The sequence below is a fragment of the Periplaneta americana genome, chromosome 12 (assembly GCF_040183065.1).
Source record: "Periplaneta americana isolate PAMFEO1 chromosome 12, P.americana_PAMFEO1_priV1, whole genome shotgun sequence".
Classification (NCBI taxonomy): Eukaryota; Metazoa; Arthropoda; class Insecta; order Blattodea; family Blattidae; genus Periplaneta; species Periplaneta americana.
The window spans coordinates 51,125,798-51,151,962 of record NC_091128.1 but is presented as its reverse complement, the minus strand read 5'-3'; the positions used below and the strand labels follow the sequence as shown (position 1 = coordinate 51,151,962).

At 34.4% G+C, this 26,165-nt stretch overlaps 1 protein-coding gene across 1 annotated transcript in view; it reads right to left on the bottom strand.

Moving 5' to 3' along the window:
* The window catches only part of LOC138710415 (E3 ubiquitin-protein ligase ZNF598), a 42,572-nt gene extending 16,435 nt beyond the window's left edge, over nucleotides 1-26,137 (bottom strand). Inside the window, exons 1-3 of the mRNA XM_069841300.1 lie at nucleotides 25,630-26,137; nucleotides 25,273-25,515; nucleotides 14,438-14,649 (exon numbers count right to left, since the gene is read on the bottom strand). Coding sequence (XP_069697401.1) covers nucleotides 14,438-14,649; nucleotides 25,273-25,515; nucleotides 25,630-25,806 — 632 coding nt within the window. The 5' untranslated portion in view covers nucleotides 25,807-26,137. The remainder of the gene's footprint in view (nucleotides 1-14,437; nucleotides 14,650-25,272; nucleotides 25,516-25,629) is intronic.
* Between the last annotated feature and the right edge of the window lie 28 nt (nucleotides 26,138-26,165).

Sequence of the window (26,165 nt, the reverse complement as noted above, 5' to 3'; positions counted from 1 at the left end):
TACCAAATAAAGATGCATAACATGGTCAAGGCACAAAGGCATACATACCTCACGCTTCGTACTGTATATGGATAATACTAAAGTTAATGAAAATTTTGCTTTTGACATTAACTGATCAAATTTCATAAGGCCTTTTAAATGACACAAACTCTGTGTGACAGGACTTCCAGTTTTGCTGCCATACAAGAGCTGTGACATTTTATACCAGGTGATTCACGACGATTTACCGCCACTTACAGAGCTTATTTCTGAAAACATTCTGAGCAAAAAATGTCACATAAACATATGGCCTAATCTCAACATTTTCAGAGTTACACTAATTTGAAGTTGTTAATAAAATACCTTTTTTCTTTAGTTTTAAGGGTGAAAGAATATTACAAATAGAACATGAACTATTCAGAAGTATCATTTCTTTAATTGGCTAGTGTTCTGAAGCTAAAAATGGGTTGTTAATTGCTTTGTACAGATTTCGTTTTTGAATTCTTAACTAAAAATTGCATCATTCTTACACACTTATCGCAACAATATTGTTACAAATCATACGACTTTAGGAACTTGATTCTTTAGTTTAATTATGCATCCTAATGTACAGTATTAAAGAATTTACAAGAGTGGCGTGAATTGTAAGAATTGTTGTGATAAATGCGTAAGAAAAATGTAATTTTGTACTTAAAGATCGAAAAAAAAATTCTGTACGAAACAACTATGGAATGCACAACACATTTTTAGCGTCAGAATACTAGCTAAAGTCTGTGTGATATATCTTGTCTCACTGTGAAAAGAGAGAGAAAGGAGATATGTTTTACTTCGTCTGTATTGTTATGGCGATGAAGGAGTGGAGCAATGCCGTCCATCCATCCAGTGGTGGAAGGGACTAGTTGATACATTCTGTAGCACAAAATAAAATTACAAAATATCTCTCTTCATACTGTGTAGTTCCGTCACTGAGCTTGTCTTTCAAGAAAATGAGTTCCAGTAGCCTGTACAATAACAAGGTTTTGAAAGGAATCCTGAAAAATTTACAACCCTCCTATAATCTCCACCCTCATTTGAAGGTACTTGGTTTTATTGCTACTGAGACAAGATAAACCTTACCAGGTATAATTAAAGAAATGATACTCCTGAATAGTTCATTCTTTATCTGTAATATTCTTTTACCCTTAAAACTAAATAATGGTATTTTACAAACAACTTCAAATTAGTGTAATTCTAAAAATACTGAGATTAGGACACACACTTATATGACATATTTTGCTTAGAATGTTTTCAGAAATAAGCTCCGTAAATGGCAGTATATCCTCGTGAATCATCCTGTATGTGCATTTCAAAACAGTTTTTGTGCGAGAGAGTATCCTTCCACTCTACTGCACTTCCAGAAACATTAGTTGTTAAAATAAAAAATGATATAATTACCAGCATATATTTTTAAGCATCAAATATACATTAAAATAAAGAGTACAGCAAGAAATTCTAAGAATAACTTCATAAAGTCTACTTTCATCTTAAAAATAATTCAACTCCTCTTCCGAAACCAACACTATTTTTGTTGTGTGTTGTAGTGAGACAATCCCCCCCCCCCCCACCGTTCTGACGGCATCAGAGTGTACAGATAAACTATCACAGGTAACATGGTAAAAGAAGTACATCTCTATATGTAAATATGCCATTTGTTTTGTTAATGAACAGAATTGGAATCCAATTTGCAAAGATGAACTTTAAAGGAAACTGAAACATCAGGCACTCATAATCTAAGGAATAAGCTCAGTGGGGTCAAGCATGGTTTGTAACTTAAAATAGATGTAAAAAGAAAGAAACGATGTGAAAAATTTTCATAACGTAATTAAAACATGACAAAGTCAATGAAAACATTTTGCAGAGTTAGTGGAACAGACATTACCTCTTTATTCCAGGGTAATGTTACAAGCCTTTGAATAATGTATGATATCATAATAGTAAAATATCTATGTTTAAGTTGTTCTATTACTTATCTTTATTATTTACTAACAAGTCAATATTGTGACAGCCACCTCGAGACTCGAACACGCTTCCCACAAGAGAGCAGGTCGCGCACGAGTCGACACGGGCTCCACAGAGCACTGGGGGGACGGCGCGCGGCAGAGAGGAGAGGCTAAGTCGTCCGTGTTTTGGGTGGGTTGCGCGCGCATCTGGTGCTTGCGGAGAGAAGAAAGGGGAAAGAGTGATCGCGGCGGAGAGGAGGTGTCCGGATTGTTCGAGTGCTTTCTCTGGAGTGCTATCTGGACATGCGTCGAAAAATCGCGAACTCGAACTTTCCAGTCTACATCGCTGTGGTTATAAAAGAAGAAACGTGAGTGAACTCGGACAGTGTGATTCATGATTAGTCAGTCAGTAAGCCAGTCTTGTGTAGCAGTGAAGCCAGCTTCGAGACCAGAGCGCGACTTGAGTTGTGTCCGTAACTGTGGAGCCTGAAGTCCGGAGTTCGAGTGCAGTGGACCGCAGTTGGGGTACCTGAGTTCGAAGTTCAGCGGATCATCTCTGAAGGTCTGTGGTTCGAGATTCTGTGAACGCGAGTGACTGAGCTAGAAGAACTAGCCGAGACAAACGAGCTGTGAACTGAAAACTGACCGTTCTGTGTTGTAAATAGTGCTTTGTAAATATTAGTTAAGATTAACAGTTCATTGTTGTTCGTAATAGTCCAAGTAAATTGTCATTGTCGTCAGTGGAGTGCACTAACGAATACTGTGTTACTGTGTGGACAGCAAATCCTATTGTTGAGATAATAAAGTTACATTGTTGTTGAGTTGAAATAAACTTACAATATATTATGACGTGATTATGTAATACAATAGTGAAGAAAACGGGGACAAACGTTTTCGTCATATATGACATCTTCAGGTCCCATGTTAAATGGTTAATGCAGTATGAACACTTTACACATATCTGATTTTAGAAATATTTTCAGAAGTATTAATCATTAAAACATTGAAAAAATTACAAACATTTAAAATAACTAATAACTTGTGTTGTAAACTGTGACATCATACAGAATACTAGGCTATGTCTCATAATTAAAATATGATATGGAAATAAAATCAGTCGTTTTATGTAAGATGTATATGAGAGGCTCACAACCAGAGTGGACCAAGTCCACCAGTGGTCAGTTTGTGGATAATACAATTTCGTATGAAGAAAATTTAGATTTATTCATTGCCCTAACAAACTAAGTCCATAACTCATTTGTTACTCCACAGAGAGCAGTACTTCCTATGGAAGGTGAAAGTTGCTAAGCATGAGCCAGAAACTTTAAGACTCAATTTCTCAGAATTATTCCAGGACTTGGTCCACTCTGGTTGTGAACCCCTCATATATACAACGATTGTTAGTATGTAATCCAGATAAGGTTTTTTGTATGGCACAAACTGTGTATAACCTCGAATTCACTGCCATACCAGACAAAGGTGCATAACATGGCAAAAGTGCACAGGCACTTTAAACTAGCACTTAATGTTGATAAAACCAGTGCAGTCAAATTTAGTACACACAACAGTGCTCAGGTTTCCTACAGTATTCTATTAAATGGAACTCATCTCAAAGAATCTATAAGCACAATGTTTCTTGGTTTAGAATTGGATAATCACTTGAACTGGAAAACACACACAATGTATTAGGCCTACTCCTAAATTGAGCTCTGCCTATTAGGAATTAAGATGTTTATTTACCATTGGTGATATAAACATATTTAAAATCTTTGCACATTTTCACTCTGCAATAAAATATAGATCAATATTCTGGAGTAACTCGCCTGAAGCTAAACACATTTTTGTTTTACAAAAGAAAGCTATAAGAATAATGGCTGGTGTGCATAAAAGGACGTCATGTAAAAATATTTTCCAAAATTTAGAAATCTTGACCTTATCTTGTGAATGCATTCTCTCCCTAATGATGTTTTATATTAAAAACCAAGACACATTTAGTACTAATCAAGACATTCATAATTTTAATGCAAGACATAAATCAGATCTTCATCTACCCTCTGTTAGTCAAAGCTGCTATAAAAAAGGAGTTCGCTATTCATGTATTACAGTCTTGAATGCACTGCCTAATTATCTAAAAGCTTTGTAGGACCATGAGAAATGGTTTAGAAAATAATTAGCCAATGTCTACATACTCATATCTTCTACACAAGTGATCAATTGTTTATGCTTGTAAATAGAATTATTCTACTTGATTTGAAATGTACAATTTTGTATAACTCATCTAAAATATGTTTGTATATTGACTTAATCTGTTTACTGTGTATTGTATATTTTTCTATAGCTCAACTGATGAACTGTTTATGATTATAAATTGAATTAATCTACTTGAATGAACTATACAATTCTGTATAGCTTAACGAAAGTACGCTTGTAAATTTAATTAATCTGTTTACTATGTATTATGTATGTTTGTATAGTTTGACTGATGAACTGTATATGCTTTAAATTGAATAGTAATCTGTATACCTCAACTGATGAACTGTTTATGCTTGCAATTTGACAATGTTTGAGGAGAAAAATTCGCTCCAGCACCGGGGATTCGACCCGGTGCTCTAGATTGAATTCGGCGTAGCTCAGTGGTCAGAGTGTTTGGTACGTAGAACTAAGGGCCCGGGTTCGATCCCTGGCACCAGAGCGAATTTTTCTCCTCAAACATTAATTGTCAACATTACAGAGATTAGGACAAATTAATAAATCCATAATATTCTTGTAATTTGAAGTAATTGCATGATATGTATTTGCTATGTATTTATATTTTATAGTTCAACTGATGAATAATCATTTAAGTTTGTAAATTTAATAATCTGATTGCTATGTAGGCTACTGTATATTTTTAGGAGAGCCACCAATGCAGCTCAGTCGGCAGACCTGTTGGCCTGCTGATCAGGAGCTGCGCTCGGACTTGGATTGGATACCACATTTGGTCTGATTGGTTGGTTTCTTCCGAGGTTTTTCTCAGTCATGGGGCAGATGCCAGGTAGTCTATGGCGAGTCCTCAGCCTCACCTCACTTCATCCCCATTTGGTCTGATTACCTGGTTGGGTTTTTAAGAGGTTTTCCCCAACAATAAGGCAAATGCCAGGTAATCTGTGGCGAATCCTCGGCCTCATCTCACTACATCTTATCAAAAAAATTGTAAAGTTGTAAAATTTTGACTTGTTCCACATCTTAAAGCTTCAATGCTAATGTAAGACCTAAGCAAATACAACAAATGAAATGAAATGAAAAAAAAGGCATACATACCTCTAGGGTTGCCAATTTCTTTTGAAGAAAATCGACAAAATTTCACATAGAAAATCGGCCAATTATTCCGATCAATTACTGAAAAACAACTTTATTCTATACTTTAGCAGCTAAGCTTAAATTAAGAGTATTTTGAGACAGATTTTTCTTGTGTAATAGTTGAAGTCGACTCTGATTTGATTAGATGTGTCATGCTCCTGTTTTGAACATCTGTCCAATTGTTTATGAGATAAAACATCTTCTTTTTATGAGCATTACTATCTAGTGTGCTTAGAACGAAACTAGCCAGTTTTTGTTTATAATTTTAATACCAGTATTGTTTAATTTTAAACAGGTGAACACTAAAACCCATTTCTGACAAGCATTACCTCCTATAAAGACTGCACATTATAATGGATTTCTTGAATAACAAAAATTCATCATATAAACAATCATCTCTCATGGCAAAATCAAATATTTAGAATAATAATTTTTACATTATGCAAAAATAAGGGAGAAAAATGCTCAAAGAGAAGAAAAATGCGGGGAACTGGGAGACTGTTAAAAATTAGGGGTAAATAAGGGAGATCCCGGGAAAGACAGGAGGGTTGGCAATCTTACATACCTCACACTTCGAATTGTATATGGACAATTTTAAAGTTATTGAAAATTTTGCTTTTGATATCAACTGATCAAATTTCATAAAGCTTTAAAAAATGGCACGAACTCTGGTTATACAAGCTGTAGAGAAAGAACTTCGTGTTAATCATTACATCTGCTTATCGGAATCAATCAATGTCTGGGAAAAATGACTTTTAGTTTGTGCTGCATTTGTTATCCTTACTTTGCTATATAACTCGGAAATAAAGCAATATCTGAAAAAATGTCAAAGAACGCTTTAATTTTATTACATTACACCCACAAAGTATTTACATGTACTCATCTTGTTCAGCCCATCAATGTATTTCCATTTCTGGTGATAAAATATAGAATATAATTTCATGGTGTTTCAGAGATTGGTTCTGTCTTCATCATCAGGTGAGAAGGAAGCCTACTTTGAATCGTTATATATAGCTGTCTGTATGACTCATCTAGTATATACACCAAAATCAATCAATCTTCTTAATGTATCCAGCTGTTTGCTGATAACATAAAGTCCACTATAGTCCACTGTAGTCTATTCAGTTGTTTTTCACAAGAAATGAGGGGTATTTTGATCCGTGTTCATTATAGATGCCTGTTGCTAGTGGCCAGAGGTGGGGTGTAGTCAATATATACTGCAGAGCTGTGTCTTCTGCAACTGGTACTGATGATTTTAATTTACTTCTTTTGTGGTTTATGGATGGACAGGAGGATATACGAATGTGTTCCACATCTTCATCATGATTATTACACCACAGACAAGTAGGATTATCAGAAATGTGAAATCGGTGTAGGTACAATTGAGTGACAATGTGACCTGTTCTGGCTCTTGTTAAAAATGTTTGAACATGTCGAGGCAAGTTTTTGTATATTTCCAGGTCATTTGGTTTCTTTTGTATAGACTAAAATTTTCCCTTTGTCAGAAGAGAGCCAATTGTTGATCCATAGGTTTGTAAAATGAAACTTTACTGAAGCAAAAGCACTGGATAGAGATATCACTTGAAGAGGTCTTGGTTGCAATATACACCAAAATAAAGAACCTATTCATCTCAAGGATCACAAATGACTATGAAATAGTTCATATCACGTATTCGTAGTCTTAAATGTTTTAGTCAGCATCAAAAAGTACTATCTTTGTATTCCTGAAATTATTTTCAATAAACTTATCTACATCATCTTGTCCCACTTTTCTTTGCTAATGTATTACATAATCACGTCATAATGTATTGACTTGTTAGTAAACAATAAAGATAAGTAATAGATGGAACAACTTAAACATAGATATTTTACTATCATGATATCATACATTATTCAAAGACTTGTAATGTTAACCTGGAATAAAGAGGTAATGTCTGTTCCACTAACTCTGCAAAATGTTTTCACTGACTTGTTAACACGAGATTTACCAAAATTTTTACAGGAGAGATTATCTTACCCACCTGACTTAGTTGTAGGTCACTTTTTTACGTACTCTCCATGTTTCTTGTCTTTTACTAAATCCATTACATGCCATTACTAGTTTTATTCCTTTTGAAAAACATTCTCCTTTCTACGGTTTTTCATTTCAAACCAAGCTTAATCATGAATAATCATATTAATTTTAACACAGCTTATAAAATCTGATTGATTGATGTTGGAAGCAAAATTTCTAGTGATCTTTGTATTGCTCATCTGCAATTCAAAGCATGTATCCTTCACTAGTGTCCTCTAGATCATTTAAAACTGATTAGCAAAATTACAGAAAAATCTTTTTTATAGATGCATTGGAAACCAACCACATCTTATTTCTTTCATATCTTGAGCAACTTTTCAGCTTAAGGTATGGTCATATGTCATTACTTTTGCAGCACTGCAGTACAAAAAACTGTGTGACTCTCATATTGCGACAACAGTGCAACCTGAAAAGTAGTGGCTGCCGAACCTGCTGCCCGCTACTTTTTCATTCTATGCACAGCTTAAAAGTAGTGATGTGTGAACAGGGTTTTCAAGGTTGCAGCTGCAGCATTTTTTATATTGGTTTTGTTGAAAATTCGCGGCAGTTGCGACCAGTTTTGCCACCCAAATGTGCCAATGATACTTTTATTGTTTGAATATATTTTAATGTTAGATGTGATGAAAACAAATTATTTGTAACAGTTACTAAATATACAACACAGAGTATAAATGCTGATGATATAATTAATTTTTTTAATTTTCCATAGCATAGTTTCAAACAGGAGGGTTGCCAAAATTGATTATATGAATATGCTTTTGGTTATCATTCAAGTATATAGGCGTTTTTAATAGCTTTATAGTAAAAATAATGCCAATTTCTGAATACTAGCAAATAATAGATAACTAAGCAATCGCATGAGTTTCATAATAATGCGAACATAACCACAAAATGTATACTGAAAAGTCAACACAGAGATGGAAAGCTGCATCTAGACTGCGGCTGCAAAAGTAGTGCCTTGCGTGTGAACAGATTTGCAACCTCCAGTTGCAACTTTTGCAGCGCTCAGGTTGCGCAGCACAAAAAGTAGCGAGCAGTCAGTTACTTTTGGCTTACATGTGAACACAACACACAACTTTTGCAGCTGCAGTACAAAAGTTGAGCAGCAAAAGTAGCGACGTGTGACCATACCTTTATATTAACTAAGTATTATGTTCTTTAATATAAGGATTTCAGATGAAATCAGTTACATTATGTGATGTTTGGGGAACAAACCCTTAATATGTATATACTAGTATCTTTGTTATCGTGTTAGCATATGTGAGTAATTCTGGTTAAATCATGGGATCGATAGAGAGGTGCAAACAGGTGTGCAGAGGTGTGAACAGATTTGCAACCTCCAGTTGCAACTTTTGCAGCGCTCAGGTTGCGCAGCACAAAAAGTAGCGAGCAGTCAGTTACTTTTGGCTTACATGTGAACACAACACACAACTTTTGCAGCTGCAGTACAAAAGTTGAGCAGCAAAAGTAGCGACGTGTGACCATACCTTTAGATTAACTAAGTATTATGTTCTTTAATATAAGGATTTCAGATGAAATCAGTTACATTATGTGATGTTTGGGGAACAAACCCTTAATATGTATATACTAGTATCTTTGTTATCGTGTTAGCATATGTGAGTAATTCTGGTTAAATCATGGGATCGATAGAGAGGTGCAAATGGCTGTCACACACTAGTTCTGATCCCAATGGCAGATTTCTATGACACAGGGATACAAAAGTTGACACCATGGTATGACAAATATCTCGATTTCAGTGAGAAATATGTTGAAAAATAGCTGAACAATTGTTGTGACTGTTCCAATAAATCTTTCCATGAAATTGTGTTTTATTTCTGTAAATAGCCCCTGGTGAACTTTTTTTATGTCCCTTGTAATTGTGCTCAAGTGGCTAAAATTTGCATAAGCACTTGTTTTGACATTATTAACATGGCGAAAGAAAAAAATATTTTTTTTTTTAATCTCCATCCATCAGAATGTTTGCTTGTTAGTTTTAACAGGAACAGATGGTGTATTAATTTTTGCATAATTGAATTTTTTTTTTATATGTCATGAAACTTGGAACCTAGTTCTAAATGACAGGTACAGATGTATATTATTTCAGTATATTAAAGATTTTGTGGTTTTTATAGTGTTTTATGTGCACTATTGTTAACTACAATAAATCCCACAAATGATTTTGTGTGCAGTTTACCTCAAATTCCATTTTTGCATTGGAAAATGAAGACAAGAAGGATCTGTTTAATCATGGCTTTGTATGGAGAAAATGTATGGTAACAGAAATAAAACCAAACTAAGAAACTTTCATTAAGAAATTTAAAACTGAGTGATATGTTGAACATAAATTGTTGCGTGACAATAGTTTCTTTCAAAAGTTGTGCTATTGACTGTGTTTATTAATCAACATAAAAACGAGCGCATGTAAGAACAATGATGTCAGTATTACACATGTTTCAGATGCACGAATCTTTGCTGGAACATTTAATTGTCGAATTCAAGGCATTAGAAAAGAATATTAAATTATATTTCTGATGTTCTCTAAGGAAGTTGAAGGCTTTACATAAAGTACAATGAAAATATTAGGTCGAATAGGTTATTAATGCATTATCCAATTAAACCAGCTTATTTTTAAGCAGAAAGAAAAGGCCTTCAGTGGAATAATGAAAATTAAGATTCCATAAATATATCAGATTCATACTCGGGAAGCCCATTGAAATTCAAAATCATTATTCAATCATAAAAGCTGTTCTTGATGGGAATTCAAAGATAATTCAAAATTGAATCATGAGGTATATATCTGACTATATCAAGTCTTAATAATTATGAAGAAACGACTGGATTTCGTTCAGTGTAAATTTGTGACACAACAAGTATCACACAGAAAACAGAATGTTCTTTAATTTTGAGATAGGCCCTAATTAGATTTCAGTGGTAGTGTAGTTGAGAGATATCAGTGAAGAATGTACAGCAGACGTACTTTTTCGTCTATTAGATGACACATTATCTCAGTTTGACTACAAATCTAAGCTTGTGGGACATTGCTACGATGGCATTGCAGTTATGACTGGACACAGATAGTCTCCAAAAAAAAAAGTGTCCAGATGTCGATCAAGCCGTGTTTGCTCAATGTTCAGCACAGACTTAATCAAGTTTTGCAACAAAGTTTTGACAGTATTCAAAAGTGTCATATATTTTTTGTAAACATAAATGATATACCACGTTTCTTTTACTATTCTGACATTCTTCATTCCGAGATCGGAAGATGCATACCCTCAGCAACAGACATGAGGTGGTCATCATTTTCACAGATCCCGAAGTACAATGAGTGGGATGTAATTATGCATAATGGAAAATCGCGATCCAGCACCTATTTGCCAAATTGAAAGATTCTTAAACAAATTTTATGATTTTGAGTTTGCTTGTATTCAAAGAAATATTCGAGTTCACACAATAGCAAATAAAATCATTAGACTTTAGTGTTTGCGTAAACATGATCAAAAACTGGACAAACAGGAAGAGCACTATGGAAAATTTTGAAACAAGCCAACAATATTAAAATCTACTGTGATATCCCCAGACAGACACAAATTCTGCTGCACAGGCTAGAATTGGACACCTTGTTACGGAAGCTTACCTGCATTGCTTTAAATTATCAGTCACTACTATGTCAAAAATGTGTAACATTAGAAGAAACAATAGAACATATCCTACTTCAATGTAATATCACCAACCGTAAAATGCAGGAAAGAATTAAAAACCACTCATTACATGAAATTCTCACCAATCCGCAGCTCTGAACAATTGCATATGTGATCTACAGTGGCCATCGTGTAATCAGCTTATAGCTGGACACACGTATTAAGAATTAAGAAGTATGATAAAAAAAATGGGAACGACATTAACTAACAAAAGAAATGATGACACAATCAAAAGAATTATTGAAGCAAGTTTGTTGAAAGTAGAAACTCCATCAATGGAGTGGAACATGTTAGAAGAATATTTTCAATACTAAAAACTCCTATTGTATGAAATACTAGGTAATGTGATGCAGAAAATTAATGAATGCTTTAACCCTTAAGCAGTCATGCCTAACTTTGTAACATTAATGCCCGGTTTCTGGAAAAACAGTTACCTGTACATACATAGTTATCTACGATTTAACACGCTGATATGTTTAAAATGAGTTTCCGAAACAACAGTTATCGTAATCTTTACAGTTATCTGTGCTTCAACTGGTAACTGTGCCTTGGTCTGTAGTTACCTGGCTTTTAGTACTGATTCAAACAAATACTGACATGCGGCACTACTGCATTACTGTTTCGTAAACTATAATAACTGATATTAAATAATAATATAAACCGGAATTAATTAATTTACTATATTATCGATATGGTTTAAAAAATTTGGCGTTTTATTTACATAACTTACGGTAAATGTTCTACTTTCTATGACGTATTAGGATAATAATGTGTGTTTGTAAAGACAATTTCGAATATCTTAAGCTTAATTTTCGTCATAAACTTCAGATTCTTATGTCGTCAGTCAAGGAATATTTTATTCTTGGGTGCTCTACCAATGCCAATGGTATTTCGGTCTCCGAAAAGTCCATTTGAACACATGAAAGCATTCATATGGACGAATGTAACATATTTTACATTACAAATATGGCTGCCATAACCACCACAGCTGACTGTGGTTGCAGTTTTGTAGCAGAAATTACATCTAGCCCTCTCTCCATTAGTATTACTTACCTCGGCGATCACGCCAAATACCAACAATTATTGCTTTTTTAATCATATTGTGATTGAGATGGAAGTGCACATGTACACTATCGTTTATCACTCGATTCCTTAATTAAAAAGCCTTGCACCTACTGCTACAGAGCTCACTACCATGTTACTACTGAAAACTTCTGCAAATAAAAATAACTAAAAAAAAAAAACCACTAACAAAATACTAGTGGAGACATCTATGGACAACAAGAGATACTGAACTTGAAGTTACCTCAACTGTTAGTTACAAGATCTGATAAATCTTTTCGTAAACTCATGAAAGTTATCAGTGCAGTTAAATTTATAAGTGCAGTTAAGTAACTGACAGTTAACTGAGGTGTACCAGAAACCGGGGATAAGAGTCATGCGGGGTGTTGCTGACACCCCAAGTATAATGGCTTCTTATGGACTATTTTTTTAGTGAACAATTAAAATATCTCTCTTTTTTTATTTATTCAACTATGTGAACTACTTTAATACCTATCACAATGTTATAATTAATGTACAGTAAGTCTAATGGTAATATTTCAATATTGGTTTTATTCACACCTAATCATAATTTACTTAATATCTTCCTTTCCGCACAACTTTCTTGATTTTTCTGTGTGCACAGTCACTACTTAACATCCATTGTTATTATTTGTTACAATAGTATGGCCAGTTTAGTCACTGTCACTATTTACAATAGGAGCATTGTTGTAACACTGTGTTACCCCACACCACTTAAACCGTTATTATCTCGAATTCCGATTTCAAACATGTTTATGGTTATTGTTGCCTTACCAATTCTAAGAAACGTAATGAAAGTTCCAGAAGTACAGGTTAACTCAGTATGTAGTTGTTGTTGTTAATCAACTATCCGAAGACAGGTCTGAACCTCACAAATGATACCAACAAGGCACCACTTATGAGTCAACTAGGCCAGGAGATAATGGGTTAGAGTGGCCAGTTTCTTTCCCTCTCAATTGCATACATCGCCAACTAGCTACATATTACACTAATCAGACAGTATGTAGTTATAGCTCCACATATGCGACTGGAGTGTTGACAACATCCCGCACTACTGCTTGAGGGTTAATGATGTTAGGAAACTCACGTTTTTAGAGACTCAATACGTCACAATTTCCTGTATATTCAAAGACATTTGCTAGTGATGCTCTGGATAATTTAAAATTATGCCATCCAAAGTATTTTCCTGAAACAGAATGACTAAAACATGAACTTGATTTGATATTTCAAGATGAAACGTATAGAAATACAAAAATTATGAAATTTTAGTGAGATCTGATGAAGTGTTTGCAAGCATACAAAGTATACAGTTTAATTCTTACAAATCTATTGACCCGTTCTTCTATATGGAAAAGATTTTCTTGTTTAAAGAGGATTAAAACATATTTCAGGAATAGTTTGTGCAACAGCAGGTTGACATTGCTAGCCTTAACTTCCATCCACAAGGATCTCTTCAGTGGATTAATGAAAACTTATCCCTTCTACAAAGAGATCACAGATGCCTACACTAAAACGAACAACAAAAAAATTTATCTGATTTACAGACAATGAGGTGAGTTCTAATTTTAATTGCAATAATTAAAGTGCTTGTATTATTGTTACTGCTGGTATTATTAAATAATGTTCGGTAATTTAACAAGTAGCGGTTAGGAGCAAACTTTATTCACTTTCAGAGAGAAAACCTCTTTCCTTGACAAGTCACCTCTTCACTCACTCCAGAGTTGTCAGTAGTTGAAAACCACACAATTTATGTTCAACTATATAAAAAAACACCTGTCGTGTAATAACGGTAATTGTTCTTTTCTCACCATTTGGTTTACTTTGTTATTATTACTTACAAATTTTGAAACAGCTGTTTTGTGCCGAAACTCAAGTAATTTTTCTCATGGAAAAATGTTTGTTATCTTTTAAATCACCTTGTTTCTCTTGATCTACTACATTATACATCAAATCAGATTATACATCAAATCAGGTTGTTCATGAATAATTCTTTTGTTTTGTGGTACATTGCTGACTATGTAAACAGTCAACTGAGAAGGGATATGCTGTTCAGGTTTCTGTTATTGTAATGGCATTCTGAATCTTATTGGGTTTTCATTCGCTTTTGCCATGTACATTTTCGATTTTTAGTCCAAAAAATTCATCCCCTTTAAATATGTTTTGGCTCATGATGTCTGCACCCAAAGGTAGCACAATAATCATTAGACCATTGAGAATGATTAGTCATATTTTGTTCAGGACAAGAAACACACACAGCCTACAGGAGTGGTGCAGACATATATTACCTGTAATACTGATGAAAGCCATCCGCATCACAAAAATGACAAAAAAGATGATCACGTCGTAAATGTCTGAACAATTCATCATTGTCCATATAGCGCTGATCACAAAATTCACATAAAGGGTGGCCTCTATGAGATCTATCATCAGGATCACCTTTCCGGCGATGTAAAGCAAGTTCCTGTCTTGTGTAAGATCTTCTTTCACCAGTGAATATCTACAAATAAAAAAGAATTTTTTGTACCTAATAAAGAAATTAACTGAGGAAATTAACACACGTCTATTCTCAGAATAAGTATTCACATAGAATGGAAACCTAAAGCTGAACTAATTAAGAACTGGTACATATTTTTATGGTGGCAGATCCTTAGAACATAAACGTAAATAAAATTTCTGATCTCAAATGCACATAACTTTTTTATTCAGGTTTACTTTAAAAGAAATTCTGAACATACCAACTGAAAATATATTCAAATACAGACATACAATTCTTATGAGTTTAAGAACAATGTAAGAGGTTGTCTCATTTTGGAAATAACCTGTAATTAAAGGTAAAAAAGTGTTTCCTTAATAAAACTAGTGACATATAGGAGTTACACTCATTCAGTTGGGATGAAGAATGGCAACTTAAGGGTCCTACCATTGTACAAAAATAATAATAATAATGATAATAATAATAATAATAATAGTAATAATAATAATAATAACACAAACGGGACAAAACTTACAAGTATATCGCATATCACTGTTGTGAATTTGTTATTTTAAGATGACGCAGGATGATTGTCAGTAAAATGTATGGTACAAATTCATATTCCAATCATCATTAGTTCAAAACAGAATGTCCTAGATCAAATCCAATTCTTTTGATGATAATTAACTACAGCTTCGGCCTAAATATACAGTTATAGTCTCTAAGGAAAGAGAACAATTTCTCTGATGCTGTAAAAACAGAATTAATGATTTTCGCGTAAATACACGTTTGTGTACTGTGATTCCTTCAGAATTATTATATGGACTTCGTTCATATCAATTGGCGAAAGATACCTAGAGAACAATAAAGTATTATATACAGTGGTGTATGCTGAATCTGAAGTTTGGGTGTTCTGTTAAAAATATATAGTTGGTCTATCTCGCACAATTATTATAGGCCTAAGTGAAATATCGGGTCAACATTAACTGCCATTTTTAATATATAATTTAGTATTATTTATAAATAATAACTATGGGGCAGATGTTGATGACCTAAAAATCTACTTAAAATGATCATTAAAATGCCCTTAAACTAAAGGAAAAATGACATAAAATTAAAAGAAAATGACATTTAAATATTATTCAAAGTACTCGCACCACAACTTCTTAAAAATTAATCACCTTGTTTCAATGACTGCCCTGCAAATGCCGGAGAAAGGAGGCAACTACAAATAACGTTATTCAAAATTGCATTACTTATGATCAAACAATAACCATGGCCAGCAAAATAACCTATTTGAAGTTCCACAACCTGCTAACTATTCTACAATTTCATATTGTGAAGTAGAAAAATGTCTAGTGTATTGTTCGCTTTTTGTTTTATATTGTTGCACTAAAATCGGAAGTGGCGGGGTAGGTCTACCCTTATTCATTATATGTAATTTCTCTCCTAGTGGGCGAGAAGAGAATGGCTTTTGCAAAAGATCTTTTACAGTGTACATTTCCAAGTGCTATTATCATTAAATAAGTAATTTAAATTGTTCACCTGCGCTGGCACGCAACTATGAACCCTAGTAAAACCTAAACACAGTAAATTCACTCACACAAACAGTAAACACACACATCAAAGATAATATTTTGTAACGCTATTGACAAGTTGAGCTGCCTGTATACAGGACGACCTGCGAGCTTGAGAGAAGCGAGTATCCCCACCATGCCACCTTGCGCGCGCAGAGAATTATAGTAACTCTCAGCAGGGGATGTTCTTTTGTACGGACAGGACAACCAGAACAGAACTCATCCCCCTTCGTCAGGCAGAGCGTACATTATAAAACGAAAGCCGTTCTGGGGATGGTGTGCACATTCAACCAGCAGGCATTTAAAATATTTAAATGGTAATGAATTAAAATTAGTCTTGAACTATATACATCAACTTCCAATGAGATTACCACGCATTTAAATTGTGATAAATTAAAATTATTGTTGCATTATATAAAACAACTTAAAATAAAAAATGAGATTACCGAATTTACAGGGTGTCCAGCACACACCTTGAACATCCGCAATATATGCCCCTGATTATATACATTTGTATTTGTGGACCTAGAAAAGGCATTTGACAGAGTGGATTGGAATAAACTGATGAGATCCTAAAGAAAATTGGCGTGGATTGAAAAGAGAGGAGGCTGTTCAGTAACCTTTATATGAAACGAGTTAAAGTCAGGATAAGAGAAGAAATGTCAGAAGGAAGTGAAATAGGGAGAGGAGTACGACAAGGATGCCTTTTATCACCTACCCCGTTCAACATCTACTTGGAGGATTTAGTGAAGAACTGTTTTCAGAACATGGGAGGAGTGATAGTAGGAAGAAGAAGAATAAAGTACATAAGATTTGCTGATGATATGGCGTTGTTAGCAGAAGAGACAATACTAAGGGATATGATGCTACTGGAGCTAAATGACAGCTATGAGTAGTATGGGATGAAAATAAATGCCAACAAGACGAAGACCATGGTCATAGGAAGAAAAGTAAAGAAGGTAAACTTGCGAATTCTAAATGAAGCAGTAAAGCAAGTGGACAGCTTCAAATACTTGGGGTGTACTATAAGCAGTAACATGAGCTGCTGCTAAGAAGTCAAAAGGAGAATAGCAATGGCAAAGGAAACTTTTAATAGAAAAAGGAGCATCTTCTGCGGACCTCTGCAGAAAGAATTAAGGAAGAAACTAGTGAAGTGCTTTGTGTGGAGTGTAGCATTGTATGGCGCAGAAACTTCGACATTACGACGAAGTAAAGAGAAGCGAATAGAAGCATTCGAGATGTGGATATGGAGAAGGATGGAGCATGTGAAATGGACAGAATAAGAAACGAAGCTGTGTTGGAAAGAGTGGATGAAGAAAGAATGATGCTGGAACTGATCAAAAAGAGGAAAAAGACTTGGCTGTGTCACTGATTGAGAAGAAACTGCCTACTGAAGGATGCACTACAAGGAATGGTGAATGGGAGAAAAGTTCAGGGCAGAAGAAGATATCAGATGATAGACGACATTAAGATATATGGATCACATGCGTAGACAAAGATGACGGCAGAAAATAGCAAAGACTGGAGAATTCTGGGTTTGTAGTGAAAGACCTGTCCTTGGGCAGAACACTATGAATGAATGAACATTCATACCAAGTATTCACGAGTCAGTTTATATAGAATTGACGCACATGAATAATATAATTCGTAGTAAAAAATGAATGGGTCTTGCAAAACAATGGCAGGCCTCCCTAATGTGTTCCAAGATTTGGCAGACACCTTTCTTTATACATTTTGCATTATGTAGAATAAATTTAAAAATGAGGTAGTATCATCGGTATTAAGAAAGAATCTGCTGAGAGAAATGATTAGGCCTATATACAGGATTATTTAATTTTCATTGCGAATTTAGTCAAAACGTTAACTCCTTCTGACAAAAACAAGTAGTAGGCTATAGTGTGGGTCATTACTGGAGAATTATTGGTGCACTGTAAACCCATTTCTTACGAATAAGTGAATCACCAAAGCAAGATACAAGTATTTTAACATGTTACATATGTTATTTTTATAAATATAAATAGAGCGAGTTTATGTAATTAAATCACTGCAAAATGAATTACATTGTATAATGTATAAGCAAAGTCAAATATCTTACTTTCTGGATTGTAAAGAATGCCTTCGAGTGCATTTTAATAATCGCTCATGGTTTATGTTCTTCTGGTTTATTTTGCTTGGCTAATATTTCGAAAGTGCATCTTATTTGGGAGTTTAGTAAAAAATTTCGCATATGTTTTTCAATAAAAATTGAAAATATACTAGGCTATGCATTAATATCATTCGAAATATGAAAAAGAAACTGAATTGTTGCAGAACGTGTGAACATATAAGTAATAATTAAGCATGTACCTTGCTGGTTTACTCTCACTATCAATTATTTATTTATTTAAATCCACCACCAACAGAAGCAGGCTTCCAATTACAGGTGGCTTACACAGATACATACACAAAATACATAATAAGAAAAAAAAAACAAACAACACAAACGAAAGAAAGAAAATACATAATGGTAATAGATGCTAGAATATAATATTGCAGTTAATATAGTGCCAAATGTCAATATAATGATGCAATATTATTTAAAAACTAAAGTAGAAACATTATAATACACTTCTTCATAATTTAAACATCAAAGGAAATACAATTCTTTTTAATATTGTATGAAATTTTTCAACTGTTAAACTGAAATCTAATTGAGAATCACAGTTTAAAGACAGAGAGTTGTAAGTATTACACATAACAAACAATGGAGAGTTCTAGAAGAAAATAGTTCTAGGAATGGGAATAACAAAAGGTTGCCTATGACGTAATTGTTTTTTTTTTTACATTGAACTGAAGAAACTTAAGAAAATCACAGTTATTCAATATATCGTTAACAGTCTTAGAGTAAAATTTGACTATTTATTAATCGTCGATATTTTAAAGTTTATAATTAAATTAAAAAAGGAACTGATTATATGAAATTTGCTTGTCATAAGACGACACATGATGTTTTTTTAAAATATAAATAACGTAAAAATCTTTTCTGTATCCTTTCTATTTGCATCTGATGGGACTGAAACTGAGGTGATCATATTACAGACACATACTCTAGCTTACTCCTAACTAGAGTTTTATATAGAGTATCAATAGTATTTATATTTTTTAATTCTTTTGTATTTCTGATTATAAATCCTAATTTTCTATATGCATCACTTACCACGTGATTTAAGTGCATTTTAAAACATAAGTTGTGTATAAAATGAATACCCAAATCCTTAAATGATTCTACTCTAGGTAACTTCATACCATTACTTTTATACGAATTTTGAGCAACTGTCTTATTTTTAGAACACGTCATAAAGCAACATTTATTAAGATTTAACAGAAGAAAATTATCGATACTCCATCTATATAGTCTGTCCAAATCAAGTAGTAGGCAATTATTTTGTAAGGAAAGCTATTCTGGTGACAGGAACAATTTGAATATGTCCGCCGAGTTAGCTCTGTGGATAGCATGTCTACCTTCAGACTAGCCGGGCCAGGTTCGATCCCTGGCGGGGTCAGAAATGTTCATAAAAAATTTCTACCTAGGGACTAGGAGAGATGGCGGTGCACAATTCTAATCATTAAATTGTGCACCAAAATGCAGTGCATAGGCCTATGTCACTGTTGATAGTGATTCGTCTGTCAGATGGGGACGTTAAGCCTGGCAGCCTCCTTGGTGCTATTCGACAGGAGTAGGCTACGTTCAGCATCAGGTTTTCTTCCTTCACCCTTCCTCACCATCATCACCCATTCCATACACTACACTACAGAAACAGTTACACATACACTCACCCTAGAACACAACATAACTCTCAACAGATAAACACCATGTACAACATGGCCCGCCGAAGTGGTGTACAACTAGAAAATGGGTCACAGTCCTGCCATCCATCCGCTATATGCGGAACCCGAATCACATAAAGTGAAGTGGGTAGGCATTGGATACATATATACAATTTGAATATAGAGAAAGGATTTGTAAAGTATGGAAGAACTATTGTACTATTTTGTTAACAATGATGGAAAAAATTAGAAGGAACAGACACTCTATGAAGTGATATTCAAAATCTTCTGCATAGATACACAGCACATTCATAAATTTGTTGTGAAGTCATAAGCAGGGCTTGAAAAAATCACTCATCTGCTTGTCTGGGACAAGTGAAAATTTTTACTTGGCAAGTGAGACCAATACTGATTTTTTAATTGATGTAGTTCGACAAAGATAACTAATGAAACTTTTGCCTGACTGATGAACCATCATACACTTTCAAAGCCCTGGCTATAAGGGTCTAGTATATTCCTCCAATTACAAAACAATGACACTAAACCCCATTTCAGTTTGGTTGATAGGCTTTCCCCTCTACTCACACTCTCTGCCATCAGTGAAGGGGAAGATGCTACTGTCCATCTCACAAATGTTCAATTAATTGACTTCCATCACAGTGACAAATTTTATTATCGAAAGTGTTTACCGGTAATGTATATTTCAAAAGTCTATACTAAGCCCTTTTATTTAATTTTATTGCTGTTTATATCAACTGGCACATTAAAAAGCTACTGGGAGCAGAAGATAGGCCTAAATATTTTCTCCACCGCTAGTTGCTACTCTACAGCACAAACAATGGAACAATCTGCACTGTGTCACTCCCTCCTGACTTCATAATACAAACTAACATCCCTTAATTCAATTAATTATTAGTTGAAAATAATTTAAGAACGACACTAAAATGTACTCAAACTTGATCTCCAGAGAACAAGGTGCCGGTGCAGGTGTTACGTGCAGTCTCTTCTTACTTTATAGATCTCTTGGATATGGAACAACAAGTTTCGATGGAGAAATCATTGCAATAAGTGAAAGTCTCAGGAATCTTCTATGCCACATCAATAAATTTAAGAATGCAGTTCTATTGTCAGACTCCAAAGCAGCTATTCTATCAATAGTCTCTAAACACACACCTTCATCTCAAACAGCAGAAATAACTAAAATGCTCTCTCAATTAATAACACTCAATAAAAGAATTCTATTCCAATGGATACCATCCCATTGTGGAATCCTGGGAAACGAGAATGCGGATACTTTAGCAAAGGGCAGCACTGCTACTTACAGACCTGTTACTAAATCTACGTATTACTCTGTGAAAAGATTTATTAAATCTACATACTTAAGACTTCAACAGACAAAATTTGATAACACAATCTTAAGGAAAAAAATGAGACTCTCTGCATCATAATCCACAGTTAATTCCCGATTTACCACGAAAATCGTCTGTAGCTGCATTTAGATTGGCAACAGGCCATGATTGTTTGGCCAAACACCTGCATAGAATTGGAATATATCAGTCCCCTAACTGCCCATTGTGCAACTCAAACCAAGAAATGGATTCAGAACACCTCGAAATCTGTGCTTCAGTGGCTGACCATGATAATACCTTTGAAAAATATTGGAGTGCAAGAGGTCAAATGACTTTATTGTCAAATGCCTGGCATTAGAAAACAACAACAACATACTCAAACATATAATCGTCAAATATCTGTGTCACTGTATTTTATATTCACTAATATACTTTATTTAAAATTTTATTTTCTTGTGTGTACAGTTTGGGGACGCAGGTATAAGAGATAACAGCTACTGGTCCATCACTGACTGACTCAGGGCAAGTAGAAGGGGAAAGAAATGCCTACGCATCCTCTCAACTTGTATGAGATGTCGTTTAATTGTGTATGTTGTCTGTTATTGAATTTGTATTTAACTATCTAAGCTCCTTTTGCACATACTGGCCTTCAGTTGCACACAACAGATATCTCTTGTACAAACGATTAGGTTAGCTTGGATTACCTTAGTCCCTAGTTCAGTAAAAAGATTAGAAGGATTGATCAGGACATAGCTATCTCTTGTAAGAAGATTAGGTAATCTTGGCTTGGCTTGGCTTAGCTTAGCACCAAGTTGAGTGATAGAATTAGAAAGCGTGGTTGGGGAATAGCTATCTGACAGAGAAAAGATTTGGTTAGCTTAGATAATTATTTCAGAAATGATTGGGTGGGATAGATTGTTCATCAGACGTACAGGATGCATATACCTTTCAGGTATGTTACAATTATCTGAGTACTGTAGGCTACATAATTATTATGTGTCAAATTGGCTGAATTACACCAATTGTTTTACATGAAGATTAGGACCATCTCCAATATAACAATACCACATATAACTATTACGTCCTACCAGGAAATAATATCGTAATTCTGTACAAGAGTGCTACCGAAGGAAAACAAATTTTCACTTGAAAATGTTAGAATTTAATGCACTGCTATTCATATAAACGTATTTAAGGTCCAGGGAAACTCTTCAAAGGCCTATGGGATGAATTCATATGTCAGCAATGCTGCAATGTGCGATTGGAGGGAATAAATTTCAAAACGTATTCAGTTGAAAGGATGGCGTGCTCAGGATGCCACATAATCACTAGTATGAGTCTTTAGGCAAGAAGATTGGAGACAAGTAATAGATTTTCTGACTCAAATTGTCGTCCATTTTTTTTGTCAGTACGTACAACTCTACTAAAGGCAAAGTAAGTAAATAAATCATGCCTACCTTTGGTAGTGCTCTAGTACAATAATTTAAGAGTAGCTGAACAGTCTGGGCAACTGCAAGATGTCGTGATAAGATCCATTCTTTCAATTATTTTGCCTAATTACGTTTTTAACATCCTGCCACAATACATAACTAATCTTGATGTGCATCAGTAATCTGTCTTGTCTCTGTCATAACTGCTGCAAGTAATATGTCGCTGTATTCGAGCAACATAGGCTCAGTTAAGTATTCTAGATCAGTGTTCCACAACCTTTTTATACTCATGGCACACCCTAGATGGGCCTGGACTCAACACGGCACACCAAAATATTAATCCCCTCAAAAACATATAAGATTCTCTTAATATAATTACGTAATGTAATTAAATTTATAATTAATATTATTATTATTATTATTATTATTATTATTATTATTATTATTGTTGTTGCTGTTGTTGTTATAAATCAAAATCGACTCTTGCATTTATTAAGAATTTATGAACTTTAATTCACTGTAGAAAATACGTATTTTTGTTACTAATATTAAAGTAAATAACTTCAATGGACTTGTTTAGCTGCATACAAGTGGCTGATCAGTGGTGGAATCGTTAACAGTGCAACACTCATTTCTTCATCGATGGATTTGAGTCTCTCCCTCTTTGATGTTTTAATTTCCAGTTAATGTCGAGAAGCCCAGTTCACACACACACACACACACATATATATAGTTGAAAATGGCAATAACAAATTAACTGCCATCTTGGAGATAGCCGAGTATTCATTCCTTATTGACAACCAAAATGTTTCCAAAGGCACTTCGAGAAGTTTTAATTTCAATATTCTGTCTGCTTTTAAGTCTGCTAGTTCCTCTTGTACGAATATATTATTCGGAAAATGTTTTGACTACCGGTACACAATGAATGAATCACGAACCCAGTAAAAATCTTGAACACTCTCTCCGAAATAATTCTTGAACTTCTGCTGCAAGGTTACTAAATGTTCTTTAATTAAGTCCATCAACACTTTATTATCGTCAGCAAGGGGCCATACAGTTGAGAACATCTCAAACAACCGATTTTTAGACATTAACAACGTTTCAGCTATTATGTGTTTTTTTTTCTTGGCCTTTACGATAAGTTTGGCTATCTTTGTAGCTAGCTTCCTGTACTTTTTGTGAAACCTGTACAGACATCGTCATGAGCGTCACTTGTTTTTTTATTTTGTTCCAACAACCGACGATAATAATATAGGCTACATCTTTGTTTGACAGAAAAGAACGTTTTGTTACCAAATGTCGTTTCAATTTACTGGGAACCATAGCATTACTGAGATTTTCACCACACACAACACACTTGGGGATTGGGCACGTTTTGTCAACACACCGTTTTAATTTCAATTAATTTTCGCGTCACACCTTTCATCTTGTGAAGGCACACTGGTTGCGGAACACTGTTCTAGATCACTTAAGTTTAATTTTAAAATTTAGCTATGTCCTAAGCCAAGGAAACTTGGAGTAGGCCTATTTGTCTAATCCTACTGTACATAAAATTAGTAAATGTTCTGAAAGATTTTTACCAAATTATAAAATATCACTTACAAGTCTCCACGATTTTTTTAAGGTTCGACATATTCCCAACAGAGGTCTATCTAAACATCTGGGGGGGGGGAGAACTTTTAATAATTAACTAAAAAGCTAACTTGTTTCAAGAAGAGCAACTGTTTGTGCACCACCTCACCTCCTGTTTATGCAGACTTTACCCAATAACTCTTCACAGGCAATTCAATTAGTCACAAAATACGACTGATATTTATGAATAGGCTACCTTAAAATAATCTGAAATTAAATTAGAAAGGGTGTTATGAACCAGTAAGTCGATAATAAGAATACATCAGTGAAAGCATGTTTTAAGTAAATACAAACCACTAATGATCAAGGATGGACAGAACAGAAAATTTCTCTCTGGCACCAGGACTCAAACCCAGGTTTTCAGCTCTACGTACTGACGCTTTATCCACTAAGCCACACCGGATTCCAGTTCCGATGCCGGATCGAATCCCCTCAGTTTAAGTCTGCCTCTTCAGTTTTCCCTTTGGTGGCCTCATGTACTGTGTCGCAGAATATGTGACAGTGGCACAATGTTCTGTCCATCCTTCACCATATGATAACGCAGAATTCCTGCACGAAAATATCATAAATGTACTTCGGTACATCATAATAATACAAACCACTAAGGTTACTTATGAAATGTGTTGTGGCTGTGATAAGTGTTAGGAATTGGTTTATAGCGCCACATTGGCAGTGATAAAAGTGTTCAATATTCATTCAGTGGCAGGTGGATACTCTATCTTGTCCCACTTTTCATTTCTAGTAGCAATTCTGCATCAAAATATGTTAATTTTCAAAGAGAAGTAAAATAAATATCCCGTTAAAAATAGTGACATTGTACCTAACAAAGTAAGACATCGTGTCTACATGTACCTTCAAGTTCTCGACACATAAATCACAGTAATATAATTCATGCTCCTTTCTCATGTGGTCTTTAAGATTTTGAAACGTTCTAAAGGCTGGACGTCCATGGCAGACTTTGCACACATGTTCCAACAATTTGCTATAAGCTGTTTGAATGTCTGCATTGTCAAAGCATATCTTAAATTTTTTGTCCATCAGGTAAGAGTTGTTTTTAACATGCCGAAATAGTTGCACCTCTTTGGTGAAGATAACCTGTAACAATTATACACAGAATAAATTAAATAAATATGCGTCTTTGCATTCAATACACCAAAACAAAGGTGTGGAAAGTCATATAATCAGATGTGTCGATAATTCTATTTTTACCTTGGGCATGTCCTGTCTACATATTGGGCATTCATTTTGACGACACAGCACTCGCATTCTCGTAGAACATTCGTAACAAACTGGATGATCACAATCCCCAATAGAGTATATAACAACATTTTTAAAGCACACAACACATGCATTTTCAGAGTATTCCGTAGTTGCGATTGATGTCATGTTAAATTATAGTAAATAATAATCTTATTTTAATTTCCTTTCAACTAGCAACCTGCGAGTATAAGGTCGTGTTATTCCCCGTGCGTAGCAATTTCACATGTACAGATTGAAACAATATGAATTATAAAAATTGTTCAATTATATAGTTCGAAATATATAAGGTTATTGAAAATATGCTAACTCTGTTATATTTACAATGCTAACAACGAATATATTTCTAAATTTTACTATTTCATTCTGCTTTCACTTATCTTTCCTAGAACAGATTCTCTTACAGTCCTTGCTGTAACCATCGAACAGGAAATGACGTATTCTAGAATTGTATTTTGGTCGTGTGAATCGGACTGTCTGTTATGATC